The sequence below is a fragment of the Seriola aureovittata genome, chromosome 16 (genome assembly GCF_021018895.1).
Source record: "Seriola aureovittata isolate HTS-2021-v1 ecotype China chromosome 16, ASM2101889v1, whole genome shotgun sequence".
In the NCBI taxonomy this organism is placed as follows: domain Eukaryota; kingdom Metazoa; phylum Chordata; class Actinopteri; order Carangiformes; family Carangidae; genus Seriola; species Seriola aureovittata.
In genome coordinates, this window is record NC_079379.1 from 18,794,776 (window position 1) to 18,810,567 (window position 15,792).

Here is a 15,792-nt window from a genome sequence, read left to right on the forward strand (position 1 = left end):
TTGTCATAAAATGTCATGGTGTATTAAAGCATAAAAACGTCATTGTATAGTAAGGCATAAAACTTCATAATATAGTAAGGCACAAAAACGTTATAATATAGTAACGCATAAAAACGTCAAAAAAGTCATAGTATAGTAAGGCATAAAATGTCAAAAAAAATTTCATATTATGGTAAGGCATAATATGTCATAAAAATGTCATAGTATAGTAAGGCATTAAAAATAATAGTATAGAAAGGCATAAAATGTCATAAAAGTGTCATAGTATAGTAAGGCATAAAATGTCAAAAAAATTTCATATTATGGTAAGGCATAATTTGTCATAAAATGTCATGGTGTATTAAAGCATAAAAACGTCATTGTATAGTAAGGCATAAAACTTCATAATATAGTAAGGCACAAAAACGTCATAATATAGTAAGATATAAAAACGTCAAAAAAGTCATAGTATAGTAAGGCATAAAATGTCAAAAAAAATTTCATATTATGGTAAGGCATAATATGTCATAAAAATGTCATAGTATAGTAAGGCATTAAAAAAGTCATAGTATAGTAAGGCATAAAATGTCATAATATAGTAAGATATAAAAACGTCAAAAAAGTCATAGTATAGTAAGGCATAAAATGTCAAAAAAAATTTCATATTATGGTAAGGCATAATATGTCATAAAAATGTCATAGCATAGTAAGGCATTAAAAATAATAGTATAGTAAGGCATAAAATGTCATAATATAGTAAGATATAAAAACATCAAAAAAGTCATAGTATAGTAAGGCATAAAATGTCAAAAAAATGTCATATTATGGTAAGGCATAATATTTCATAAAAATGTCATAGTATAGTAAGGCATTAAAAATAATAGTATAGTAAGGCATAAAATGTCATAATATAGTAAGATATAAAAACGTCAAAAAAGTCATAGTATAGTAAGGCATAAAATGTCATAAAAGTGTCATATTATGGTAAGGCATAATTTGTCATAAAATGTCATGGTGTATTAAAGCATAAAAACGTCATTGTATAGTAAGGCATAAAACTTCATAATATAGTAAGGCACAAAAACGTCATAATATAGTAACGCATAAAAACGTCAAAAAAGTCATAGTATAGTAAGGCATAAAATGTCAAAAAAATGTCATATTATGGTAAGGCATAATATGTCATAAAAATGTCATAGTATAGTAAGGCATTAAAAATAATAGTATAGTAAGGCATAAAATGTCATAAAAATGTCATAGTATAGTAAGGCATAAAATGTCATAATATAGTAAGATATAAAAACGTCAAAAAAGTCATAGTATAGTAAGGCATAAAATGTCAAAAAAAAAATTCATATTATGGTAAGGCATAATTTGTCATAAAATGTCATGGTGTATTAAAGCATAAAAACGTCATTGTATAGTAAGGCATAAAACTTCATAATATAGTAAGGCACAAAAACGTCATAATATAGTAACGCATAAAAACGTCAAAAAAGTCATAGTATAGTAAGGCATAAAATGTCAAAAAAAAAAATTCATATTATGGTAAGGCATAATATTTCATAAAAATGTCATAGTATAATAAGGCATTAAAAATAATAGTATAGTAAGGCATAAAATGTCATAATATAGTAAGATATAAAAACGTCAAAAAAGTCATAGTATAGTAAGGCATAAAATGTCAAAAAAATGTCATATTATGGTAAGGCATAATATTTCATAAAAATGTCATAGTATAGTAAGGCATTAAAAATAATAGTATAGTAAGGCATAAAATGTCATAATATAGTAAGATATAAAAACGTCAAAAAAGTCATAGTATAGTAAGGCATAAAATGTCAAAAAAAATTTCATATTATGGTAAGGCATAATATGTCATAAAAATGTCATAGTATAGTAAGGCATTAAAAATAATAGTATAGTAAGGCATAAAATGTCATAAAAGTGTCATATTATGGTAAGGCATAATTTGTCATAAAAATGTCATGGTGTATTAAAGCATAAAAACGTCATTGTATAGTAAGGCATAAAACTTCATAATATAGTAAGGCACAAAAACGTTATAATATAGTAACGCATAAAAACGTCAAAAAAGTCATAGTATAGTAAGGCATAAAATGTCAAAAAAATGTCATATTACGGTAAGGCATAATATGTCATAAAAATGTCATAGTATAGTAAGGCATTAAAAATAATAGTATAGTAAGGCATAAAATGTCATAAAAATGTCATAGTATAGTAAGGCATAAAATGTAAAAAAAATTTCATATTATGGTAAGGCATAATATGTCATAAAAATGTCATAGTATAGTAAGGCATTAAAAATAATAGTATAGTAAGGCATAAAATGTCATAAAAATGTCATATTATGATAAGGCATAAAACTGTCATAGTATAGTAAGGATAAAAACATAAAAAAAAGTCATAGTATATTAAGGCATAAATTGTCATAAAAATGTCCTATTATGGTAAGGCATAATTTGTCTTAAAAATATCATGGTGTATTAAGGCATAAAAACGTCATTGTATAGTAAGGCATAAAACGTCATAATATAGTGAGGCACAAAAACGTCATAATATAGTAAGGCATAAAAACGTCCAAAAAGTCATAGTATAGTAAGGCATAAAATGTCAAAAAAATGTCATATTATGGTAAGGCATAATATGTCATAAAAATGTCATAGTATAGTAAGGCATTAAAAATAATAGTATAGTAAGGCATAAAATGTCATAAAAGTGTCATATTATGGTAAGGCATAATTTGTCATAAAAATGTCATAAAAATGTCATATTATGGTAAGGCATAATATGTCATAAAAATGTCATAGTATAGTAAGGCATTAAAAATAATAGTATAGTAAGGCATAAAATGTCATAAAAATGTCATATTATGATAAGGCATAAAACTGTCATAGTATAGTAAGGATAAAAACATAAAAAAAAGTCATAGTATATTAAGGCATAAATTGTCATAAAAATGTCCTATTATGGTAAGGCATAATTTGTCTTAAAAATATCATGGTGTATTAAGGCATAAAAACGTCATTGTATAGTAAGGCATAAAACGTCATAATATAGTGAGGCACAAAAACGTCATAATATAGTAAGGCATAAAAACGTCCAAAAAGTCATAGTATAGTAAGGCATAAAATGTCAAAAAAATGTCATATTATGGTAAGGCATAATATGTCATAAAAATGTCATAGTATAGTAAGGCATTAAAAATAATAGTATAGTAAGGCATAAAATGTCATAAAAGTGTCATATTATGGTAAGGCATAATTTGTCATAAAATGTCATGGTGTATTAAGGCATAAAAACGTCATTGTATAGTAAGGCATAAAACTTAATAATATAGTAAGGCACAAAAACGTCATAATATAGTAAGGCACAAAAACGTCATAATATAGTAAGGCATAAAAACGTCAAAAAAGTCATAGTATAGTAAGGCATAAAATGTCAAAAAAATGTCATATTATGGTAAGGCATAATATGTCATAAAAATGTCATAGTATAGTAAGGCATTAAAAATAATAGTATAGTAAGGCATAAAATGTCATAAAAATGTCATAGTATAGTAAGGCATAAAATGTCAAAAAAATGTCATATTATGGTAAGGCATAATATGTCATAAAAATGTCATAGTATAGTAAGGCATTAAAAATAATAGTATAGTAAGGCATAAAATGTCATAAAAATGTCATATTATGATAAGGCATAAAACTGTCATAGTATAGTAAGGATAAAAACATAAAAAAAAGTCATAGTATATTAAGGCATAAATTATCATAAAAATGTCCTATTATGGTAAGGCATAATTTGTCTTAAAAATATCATGGTGTATTAAGGCATAAAAACGTCATTGTATAGTAAGGCATAAAACGTCATAATATAGTGAGGCACAAAAACGTCATAATATAGTAAGGCATAAAAACGTCCAAAAAGTCATAGTATAGTAAGGCATAAAATGTCAAAAAAATGTCATATTATGGTAAGGCATAATATGTCATAAAAATGTCATAGTATAGTAAGGCATTAAAAATAATAGTATAGTAAGGCATAAAATGTCATAATATAGTAAGATATAAAAACGTCAAAAAAGTCTTAGTATAGTAAGGCATAAAATGTCAAAAAAATGTCATATTATGGTAAGGCATAATATGTCATAAAAATGTCATAGTATAGTAAGGCATTAAAAATAATAGTATAGTAAGGCATAAAATGTCATAAAAATGTCATAGTATAGTAAGGCATAAAATGTAAAAAAAATTTCATATTATGGTAAGGCATAATATGTCATAAAAATGTCATAGTATAGTAAGGCATTAAAAATAATAGTATAGTAAGGCATAGAATGTCATAAAAATGTCATATTATGATAAGGCATAAAACTGTCATAGTATAGTAAGGATAAAAACATAAAAAAAAGTCATAGTATATTAAGGCATAAAACGTCATAATATAGTAAGGCACAAAAACGTCATAATATAGTAACGCATAAAAACGTCCAAAAAGTCATAGTATAGTAAGGCATGAAATGTCCAAAAAATGTCATATTATGGTAAGGCATAATATGTCATAAAAATGTCATAGTATAGTAAGGCATTAAAAATAATAGTATAATAAGGCATAAAATGTCATAATATAGTAAGATATAAAAACGTCAAAAAAGTCATAGTATAGCAAGGCATAAAATGTCAAAAAAAATTTCATATTATGGTAAGGCTTAATATGTCATAAAAATGTCATAGTATAGTAAGGCATTAAAAATAATAGTATAGTAAGGCATAAAATGTCATAAAAATGTCATATTATGATAAGCCATAAAATGTCATAATAAAGTAAGGCATAAAACTGTCATAGTATAGTAAGGATAAAAACATCCAAAAAAGTCAATGTATATTAAGGCATAAATTGTCATAAAAATGTCATATTATGGTAAGGCATAATTTGTCATAAAATGTCATGGTGTATTAAGGCATAAAAACGTCATTGTATAGTAAGGCATAAAACTTAATAATATAGTAAGGCACAAAAAGGTCATAATATAGTAAGGCATAAAAACGTCAAAAAAGTCATAGTATAGTAAGGCATAAAATGTCAAAAAAATGTCATATTATGGTAAGGCATAATATGTCATAAAAATGTCATAGTATAGTAAGGCATTAAAAATAATAGTATAGTAAGGCATAAAATGTCATAATATAGTAAGATATAAAAACGTCAAAAAAGTCATAGTATAGTAAGGCATAAAATGTCAAAAAAAATTTCATATTATGGTAAGGCATAATATGTCATAAAAATGTCATAGTATAGTAAGGCATTAAAAATAATAGTATAGTAAGGCATAAAATGTCATAAAAATGTCATATTATGATAAGCCATAAAATGTCATAATAAAGTAAGGCATAAAACTGTCATAGTATAGTAAGGATAAAAACATCAAAAAAAGTCATAGTATATTAAGGCATAAATTGTCATAAAAATGTCATATTATGGTAAGGCATAATTTGTCATAAAATGTCATGGTGTATTAAGGCATAAAAACGTCATTGTATAGTAAGGCATAAAACGTCATAATATAGTAAGGCACAAAAACGTCATAATATAGTAACGCATAAAAACGTCAAAAAAGTCATAGTATAGTAAGGCATAAAATGTCCAAAAAATGTCATATTATGGTAAGGCATAATATTTCATAAAAATGTCATAGTATAGTAAGGCATTAAAAATAATAGTATAGTAAGGCATAAAATGTCATAATATAGTAAGATATAAAAACGTCAAAAAAGTCATAGTATAGTAAGGCATAAAATGTCAAAAAAATGTCATATTATGGTAAGGCATAATATTTCATAAAAATGTCATAGTATAGTAAGGCATTAAAAATAATAGTATAGTAAGGCATAAAATGTCATAATATAGTAAGATATAAAAACGTCAAAAAAGTCATAGTATAGTAAGGCATAAAATGTCAAAAAAAATTTCATATTATGGTAAGGCATAATATGTCATAAAAATGTCATAGTATAGTAAGGCATTAAAAATAATAGTATAGTAAGGCATAAAATGTCATAAAAGTGTCATATTATGGTAAGGCATAATTTGTCATAAAATGTCATGGTGTATTAAAGCATAAAAACGTCATTGTATAGTAAGGCATAAAACTTCATAATATAGTAAGGCACAAAAACGTCATAATATAGTAACGCATAAAAACGTCAAAAAAGTCATAGTATAGTAAGGCATAAAATGTCAAAAAAATGTCATATTATGGTAAGGCATAATATTTCATAAAAATGTCATAGTATAGTAAGGCATTAAAAATAATAGTATAGTAAGGCATAAAATGTCATAAAAATGTCATATTATGATAAGCCATAAAATGTCATAATAAAGTAAGGCATAAAACTGTCATAGTATAGTAAGGATAAAAACATCAAAAAAAGTCATACTATATTAAGGCATAAATTGTCATAAAAATGTCATATTATGGTAAGGCATAATTTGTCATAAAATGTCATGGTGTATTAAGGCATAAAAACGTCATTGTATAGTAAGGCATAAAACTTCATAATATAGTAAGGCACAAAAACGTCATAATATAGTAACGCATAAAAACGTCCAAAAAGTCATAGTATAGTAAGGCATAAAATGTCAAAAAAATGTCATATTATGGTAAGGCATAATATGTCATAAAAATGTCATAGTATAGTAAGGCATTAAAAATAATAGTATAGTAAGGCATAAAATGTCATAATATAGTAAGGCATAAAACTGTCATAGTATAGTAAGGATAAAAACATCAAAAAAAGTCAATGTATATTAAGGCATAAATTGTCATAAAAATGTCATATTATGGTAAGGCATAATTTGTCATAAAATGTCATGGTGTATTAAGGCATAAAAACGTCATTGTATAGTAAGGCATAAAACTTAATAATATAGTAAGGCACAAAAACGTCATAATATAGTAAGGCATAAAAACGTCAAAAAAGTCATAGTATAGTAAGGCATAAAATGTCAAAAAAATGTCATATTATGATAAGTCATAAAATGTCACAATAAAGTAAGGCATAAAACTGTCATAGTATAGTAAGGATAAAAACATAAAAAAAAGTCATAGTATATTAAGGCATAAATTGTCATATGTCATATTATGGTAAGGCATAATTTGTCATAAAATGTCATGGTGTATTAAGGCATAAAAACGTCATTGTATAGTAAGGCATAAAACTTCATAATATAGTAAGGCACAAAAACGTCATAATATAGTAACGCACAAAAACGTCAAAAAAGTCATAGTATAGTAAGGCATAAAATGTCCAAAAAATGTCATATTATGGTAAGGCATAAAATTGTCATAGTATAGTAAGGCATAAAAACATCAAAGAACGTATTAGTAGAGTAAGACATAAAAACGTCAAAAATGTTATAATATAGTAAATAAAAAGGGAAAGCTGCACCACAAAGCAACCTGAGTCAGTGCAGGTCTTCTAAAATACTGGCTTGCATGGGAGAAGTGGTAAGTTGGTGCATTGAGTGTTTTGCGCATCTAACCGCTGCCAGAATACTGCTTGTGTGGGAAGATCAGAGGCTAATTCCTGGGGCTTGGCTAGCCGCTCCCTTGGAGCCCACTGTGTGCTCATTAGCTCTGCTTAATACAGTGAGGTGAGAGGGCTGCTTGAACCCTGACTCTCTCATCCTCCCCTTTATGTACCTGGCTCTTCACCACCCCTTTCATCTGGCTCACTGCATGCTGACTGCAGGGCCAGGGCCAGGCCTGACTAATCGCAGCCAGATTAGTGCCAGTCATGTGCCTCGGGGGGCTTCATTAGAGCTAATCCTTGCCTCTGCTGGTCCTGAATGGTGGGTGAGTGTGCAAGATTGTACAACATGTACAAGTATGGGTGTTTGAGTGCATTTGTGTATCCTCCCCAGCAGTGACTGTGCAGCTCACCAGTTTTCCTATGCTGCCAGGCTCTCCGAGAACACCAGAACGTCCTTTGTGTCCCTAGAGGGCAACAATAAATCAGTATTGTGTCACAACAATTTTGTAATGTAACAGATATTGATACTGAAAAAGGTTTTCCTTCAGAGCAACTTGAAGCAAACACACACAGACTGCTCACCTTGACTCCCTGCAGTCCCTGTGGGCCTTTTGGTCCTGCTGGACAGTTAAGAGGACACTGTTGTCGAGAGAGGGAAATATAGGGATTATGAAAGGTGTGTCAAAACAGATTTGCAAGAAAGCAGATGTCATTAGATCTTACCTGGAAGTCTGCACTGCCCTCTTCCCCACCAATGAACTTCCCTGGAGGACCCTAGGCAGATGTATAGATAGATAGATAGATGGGTGAAGAAAAAAGTCACCTGGTCACAGATGGCAGACAGTTTCCTTGTATGTCCTGCGCTGAGCCAGCACTCTCTCATTCTCTCTCTCTCTATCTTTTGCTCCCTCCATCTTTTCTTCTCTCCATTTATAGATTGAGTTAGAAAGTAAAGTATCTCTACAGGGGCTGATGTATTCCTGCTACAGTCAGATGAGACAGCTCCACTGATCTAATGGGGGTTTATTTACCCTAGGACGGCACTAGAGCTAAACAAATACACTCCCCTGGGCTGGGAACATCACTCTCAATGAAGACACTCTCCTCCCCCTCTTGGAACCACACAGGAGAGTACATACACCATTGGAAAATAGACTTGAAAGTGTACCACTCAAAACTGTTTGTGATATCTCACCACTTAGTCTCTACTGGGACCTGGACAGGCAGCAGTGAGCTCTGGCTGTGCTAGGTATTTTGTTATCATACAGCAGATTTAAAAAAAACAAGAAAAATTGCTGAGGGTTCTGCAGAAAAGATCAAACTTCAACATAGCATTAGCAGTTGTGATGTTGAGTTTGTCTTCGCTTTACTTTTACACTGTGACCCCATTCTATTATATAAGTTAACTGCAATTAGACTGGTGTAACTATATGCTTGATTAAGCCCAATGAGCTGCTGGTAGCTCATTTATCTCTCACTCTTTTTACAGCAATTCTCACCAGTCTCAATGAAAAGACTGTCGTCAGTCACAGATATGAAATGATTTACTGCGACAGCTTTTCGATGGATGAGGTTTGAGTTTATCCAAGCGGCACTGTTTTATTCACCATGTTTCCATTGTTGCTATTAGAGCTAGACTGGTACATTTGCTGGGCTGATGTATCAGCTGATATTAGTGTAGCTGTAAAATGTCTAACTCAGTTTATATCTTGGTCACAATTCCTAAAAACAAAACAAAAAGAACATTATGGGATACTTTTCAAAAATGTTTGTTTATGAATGTTCCTGTTGTTTTTGCCATCCCCACTACAACAACTTGATACTCAGTAGCGGCCCAACAAGAGAAAGATGACAGGTAAATAAGATGCTTCCTAGTCAACCTGTCCTGGTTGGACACTTACTGGCTTGCCAGGAGGTCCAGGAAGTCCTGGAGGTCCAGATGGTCCGATGATGCCCTAGTCATAGCAGAGGAAAGAAATATGTATTTTATTTTTTATTTATTTTATTTTATTTTATTTATAGAGCGCATTTCATGCACAAGGCAGACACAATGCGCTTTACAGCATACAACAAAACAATAAAAAAACAATACAAATAGCACAGAGTAGACAAGCGCACACACACGCACACACGTTCAATCAAACGCTGTTAAGAGGAGAAAAGTTTTTAACCTATTTTTAAAAAGATTGACTGACGGGGCAGTCTTTACTGCCTCAGGCAAACTGTTCCACCTGCGTGGGGCATAAACAGAAAATGCAGCCTCCCCTTCCTGAGTTTTGGTGCGGGGAATGACTAGTGTACTAGTGTTTGTGGACCTGAGGGATCTTACTGGTGTGTAGGTAATTAGCATGTCTGTTAGGTACTGAGGTGCAAGACCATTTAGTGCTTTATAAACTAACAGGAGGACTTTTAAATCTATTCTTTTTTTGACGGGTAACCAGTGCAGGGTTTTAAGAACGGGTGTGATGTGTTGATATTTTTTTGTACCAGTGAGAATACGTGCTGCTGCATTTTGAATTAATTGTAATTGTCGAATGCTTGTGTTTGCGAGGCCAGTGAATAGGCCATTACAGTAATCTAATCTGCTAGTTATGAATGCATGAATTAATAAATATGGCACTGGCAAGGTAAGGTAATTCTACCAATGTCACATGTTTATAAGGTGTCTGTAAGTCATGAGGTTAGTACAATAAACTGAAGCCGTTGTCCTACCTTTGGTCCAGTTGGTCCAATTTCACCTGGAAGACCGATTGGCCCTGGAGCACCCTAGACAGAGAGACACACAGACCAAGAATGTACAGTGTGTACATGTCCAAAAGGCCACAAAATGATTTCAACACCTCAAACCAAAGTGATAAAGGTGTAATCGTATTATACCATACAAGCTACTTACAGCCAGTCCTTGAAGGCCGGATCCCTGTGTGGACAGAAGGGACAAGGGGTTAAATTACTGTATAACAAGTGGGACCAATCACTCAAAGTATCAGTTAAGGTTTGTGTAAGCCAATTAATAATGGCAACAGTAATTTAGAAACACATGTGTACAGTGTCAGAGTGCAGGGTAAACAGTGCTCAAGAACAACATAGACACAGAATGCAATCAGTTTATGTTTGCTGAGTCTTTTGCTTGGAATTAATTATATAAAAAAAAAAAGTAATTAAGTAAGTAAGCCTTCTTGGAGAAAGACAACCCACAGGGCAGGATCTCCTGTCTGTGCAGCGTGAGGCAGCTGGGTCTACAAGCACAGCCCCCAGACAGCACGCCTGTTAATGCTAAACAAAGGATTTAACTAATAGTGTTGCATTCATGCATGACATTGGGTGACTCTGGACTTTATGTTTGAATATACTAGATGATGTGTGATAGGTGGATACAGAGCACCACCTAGTGGGGTCTGACTGTGTTACAGCACATTTTGCACCGTTGAACTGACTGGCCTTGTGCATTAAGTCAGTGCGGCAGCACTTGATGATAATATGAGCTTAACATGCGGATCATTGATAGCACTTCTATTCTTTATTGAGGATTGTGGATAGAAATAAGGCTCATGTCAGCTGTAGAAAGCATATGCCACATCTGGGTAGACTGAACGCAAAAGGGGGCACAGCTGGTCAGGCATTCAGGCATGATGAAAAAGGGACTCGGGAGGTTGCCTTATGAGACCAGCTGGGTTACAATATGTTGGGAATTTGTTTGGAAACTGACTAGGCTTCCAACAATGCCTAATTCTGCCAGTCAATAGTCAATTCACAGGTATCACGCCAGCCTTATGAGATAATGTATAATCTACTTTCTCATACCAAATATGAATATATACTAAAGTAGCAAAAATGTGTTAGATAATGAACCATTTACTTACAGGAGGGCCAGGCTCGCCACTTGGTCCAGGTTGTCCCTACAGACGACAGAAAACAGCAATATAACGATAGTAGTAACATGGCAGATGATGACAATATCCTGAGGGCATAAACTGTTGTACTGAAGGTGAAACAATATCTTATCACATATGACAGAAAATCTTCAGAGACAATGTAATTATTATACTTGTAAGCGGTGGGTCAGCGTCATGTCCTCAGTAGGACAAGATAAAGGCAATATGAATCTGAGACTCTTTTATTATAAAATTGACCCTTGTGAAAAGTGAAAGCTTTATTCCACCCATTGTGTGAGTTGCTGGTTTGCCACAGAAAAGCAGTATAACAATGTGTTCTGATAATCTTTCGAGATGGGGGTTTAGACACTTGCCTTAGGGCCAGGGCTCCCAAAAGGACCTCGGTCACCCTTTGCTCCAATCAAACCCTGGAGACATGTAGGGAGAAAAGAAGTCAGGCAGATAAACTAGACATGTATACAGAGGTTAAAAGAAAAAAAAAACAAAAGCAAAGGGAAAACATTGAGGAGGTTAGAAAGGAAATCATCAGTTACCACTGTGCTTTCCTCAGGCTACATGTGACTTGAATTCACCTTGCAACAGGGCTAATCACACATTTGATCGAAGCTGACACTGTTCTTGTAAGTCATTAGGAAACAAGCCCGAGATTGAGATTCCAGGGCGGATTACTGGCTAAATCTCTTAGGAATGCATGTGTGTGCTTGTGTGTGTGTGTGTGTGTGTGTGTGTGTGGTGTGTGTGTGTGTGTGTGTGTGTGCTTGTTTTAGCATGTGACCATTAGGCATTGACACTCAATTCCCCTTCCCTCACAGTCACTGCCTTCAGGAAAGCTGCATCACAACTATCATTATCATTATTATATAGTACTGAAAATAATTTTAAACTCATCTACTTGTGTTTATCTCCATCTCCTCGCTACCTGTGATTACTAGAGGTTTAATAAGTGTAATCAGTGAGGGAAAATGGATTGAACATAAAAATATATTCCCCTTATCATTTAGTTTCAATAAGAGGACATTTTCCAAATAATTTCTTCAAACATCCATTCAAAACACATTTCCATGACTGGAGACATGAAATAAGATTTAATTACTAAATCACTGTAATCACAAGAAACAAATATTCAAGGGTCAGTGATGCAGTACCATGACAATATTCATCCAATTAGACACTTAAGGACAGAGGGGAACCTCTAAGCACCTTGGTATGAAAACAGCTCAACGCACAGAAGCTTGAAGTGGCCTCATGACCTGTTCTTGAATTGTAAAATAAGAGCTGTGACACTTTATGACAGTGAGAATAAGCAAAATGGGAAGCATTACAAAATGCTTTAAATATTACATTAAAACAAAAACAAAAGCTGAACATTAGCTCAATAATATACATTTTCATGACATTTTAAAAGAAGTCATTTTCATGCCCATCCTGCTGACTATGTAATGACTTAAAGGTAACATGTGGAGTTTTGTTTACACGCAACATTTCTCATCGAAAATTCACATCCTTGAGGTGTAACCATCATTTATGAAAACATAACAGCTCTGTGATATGGTTGGAAAAATCTAGTAAGTGGACCTTTAGTTGGAATTGCTTTGATCAAAGTGGTATTTCCAAGTTCAAGAAAGAACTTTGATGCTTTCAATCCCGTAAATACGCTATAGACAAAATCATATTCCGTTTTCATGATACCTGAGCAAACACGGGTTCTGATGAGGACCTTGTGACACTGTTGAAAGCTCAGGAAAAAAAATTGTAATATAAGTGAACCTTGAGTTGGGATTGTTCTATCAAATTTGTAATTTAAAAAAAATTATTATCTAAACCTTCTTTCCCAGTCAGTGCAAATGTCTATCGGTCCACACTTTAGGCATGTATGTATGTCTTCGAGCATGTGGTTGTACAAACAAAACATACATACATACATTGATCTACAGAACCACTAGTGGGCAAAAGCCCTACAGGGTACCTTTTGACAGGGATCTTTTGACTTTATAATACATTTTTTGAATATTTTACACATTTTTGTCACATTCTACCTTCACTATAGTGATGACTTATGGTTCCCAGAGTCTCATGAAAATGTTATTTATTCAACTAAAGAAAAGTTTTTGTGTATGGTTGTGGGTTGTGTACTTTTTTTGGTTTCAAAAACTGTACACGTATTTGGCTGTTTTTCCTCCAGCGTGTATTCTTTAAAAAATGACAGTTCTTTCAAACTCACTTTCTTTTACACAATGGCTAAGTTCCATCATACCCTTCCTGTGGGAATATACGAGTAGAAGTTTCCTCAGTTTTTTTCCCTCTCTCTCTCTGTCTTCATTACGCTGTTTTTTAGAATGTCTCTTTTTGGAAACATTTTTGTTTTTGATCATGTCATATATATTTTCATATCCATCTCTCTTCCTCTCTAACTCTCTCTCTCTCTTTTTGTCATAGTCGCTCTCTCACTCATCAGTCTATCTACTTACATCAATGCCGTTCTCTCCTGGCACACCATCGGGGCCTGGTTCTCCTGGCTCTCCCTTAAGTCCCTACATTAAAACAAACACACTACTGTCATTTACAAAACCAAGGCCAGAGAAATCAAACATGAAAATTTTTGCTGTATAACATCAAATAAGCAGCACAGTACAAACTTACTGGTGGACCAGGGGGCCCGGGAGGTCCTTTGTCTCCCTGCAGAGAGATGGAGTAGAGGGTTAAAATCATTTATCTGGGATTTGTTAATTTGGCAGAGGAGGAAATGGTACATAAGATGTGGTTGGCGCTCATAACACACAAACAAATTATGCACTTTTAACTATATTTCAATGTTTGTTTTGTTTTGTCATATACAGAAATTATAGGGTCTGTTTGTTTTGACTAATTAGGGTACATCACACAAACACTCATTATGGGACAAGGCAACAACTTGTTAATATCATATTCTTCAGGCACATGTTCAAAGATTTGGCCAGTGATTATGGCGTAAACAATATTTAGATCAAGTTTTTTCTTTCTGGCTGGATTCAGGTCTTTTCATGTTGATATGTATCTCCCCCAGTGTGGCAGAGACCCAAATAGGAAAAGCTACAATTTAGAAATAACAGGGCAAACTACAACTTCCAGTTTGGACTAAGCACATTGGTCTTTTTTTTTTTTTTTTTTAAATGGGAGGTGTTAAGACGCTAATTTATCCCAGCTACATTCTGGTGGCAACCTGATGCTGAGCATATCTGTGGGAGATGGATGAAATTGAACGAGGTGTGTGCAATAAAGTTTAATATCATAGACCATTGTTTATGGCTCAAATGTATAAGATGATCCAAACGACCAAATGTTTCATTACATCTGATTTTGGATCATAAAACCAAAAACCAAAACCAAAAATCCCCTGCAGCTTGCAGTTTCTTGCTCCACTGGCCCAGCAGCCTTCATTTCCTACATATTTGCACAACCTGTATGTGGTTAACCCTGAGAATATCTCAAATGTATCACATTACTGTGACACAAACTCAGGATTGAGCTAAGGGTCCCTTCTCAAAGACCCCTCTCTCTGCGAGGAACAGAGATCTTTTGTACCAGTGTGTTTTCATTTGCAGTGCCCTCTGCTGGTAAGACTCCAGTCTTGCAGAGAAGCACAGGGTTTGGTATTTCTCCAGCACAATGATGGTCTTTGTGACCAATCTGTTGGGCAAACTTGTGTGGATACTCACATCAATGCCGTCCGATCCAGGAGTGCCAGAAGGGCCTGGTAGGCCGGGCTGGCCCTGAGGTCCAGGTGGACCCCTCTGAAACACAGACAGAAAGAAAAATTTAGACCTCCATGCGATTCTTTTATAGTAATGAACAAATATCAAAACATATTTTGAACTGGAATATCATGTAGCAATGTGAATTTTATTGTGATACTGTAGTCGATGATGCCAAAAAGTGTATATATTCTTTCACTTTATAGTAATATAATCATGAAATTTAGAGTTAATTAGATCTATTAATTTGGTGTTACACAAACAGTTAATGTTGTCAAAGCATTCAAACAGTATTAGCTAGACTGGATGTGCTGTACAGATTACTGGATACCTATCACTTTGGCAACAACAAGTAATGCAGCGATAGTAAATAATGGATAAATAAATAGTGAAACAATGATTTTTCATATGATGCAGAGTAGACCTACATCATATCAGTCCATTCTGGGCAGGTGACTGCAATGTGTTCGTTAACTTCGACAAAAAAATAAAAGAAACAACATAACCATATAAAAAATAAGGAAATTTGGGATAGTATTGAATAAAACTGAGGGGATAAAAACAAAAGACTGAGGAGGAATGTGGGAGGAGGGGTCATGAGACTGGCACTGTTTACCACCAACCACCACCCCCCAC

The 15,792-nt window shown here is 33.2% G+C and overlaps 1 protein-coding gene across 1 annotated transcript in view; it reads right to left on the reverse strand.

Moving 5' to 3' along the window:
• Positions 1–15,792, reverse strand: part of col9a2 (procollagen, type IX, alpha 2) — a 132,508-nt gene that overhangs the window by 10,622 nt on the left and 106,094 nt on the right. The window contains exons 4-14 of the mRNA XM_056399517.1: positions 15,121–15,195; positions 14,066–14,101; positions 13,894–13,956; positions 11,779–11,832; positions 11,393–11,428; positions 10,426–10,449; positions 10,245–10,298; positions 9,434–9,487; positions 8,256–8,306; positions 8,115–8,171; positions 7,943–7,996 (exon numbers count right to left, since the gene is read on the reverse strand). Coding sequence (XP_056255492.1) covers positions 7,943–7,996; positions 8,115–8,171; positions 8,256–8,306; positions 9,434–9,487; positions 10,245–10,298; positions 10,426–10,449; positions 11,393–11,428; positions 11,779–11,832; positions 13,894–13,956; positions 14,066–14,101; positions 15,121–15,195 — 558 coding nt within the window. The remainder of the gene's footprint in view (positions 1–7,942; positions 7,997–8,114; positions 8,172–8,255; positions 8,307–9,433; positions 9,488–10,244; positions 10,299–10,425; positions 10,450–11,392; positions 11,429–11,778; positions 11,833–13,893; positions 13,957–14,065; positions 14,102–15,120; positions 15,196–15,792) is intronic.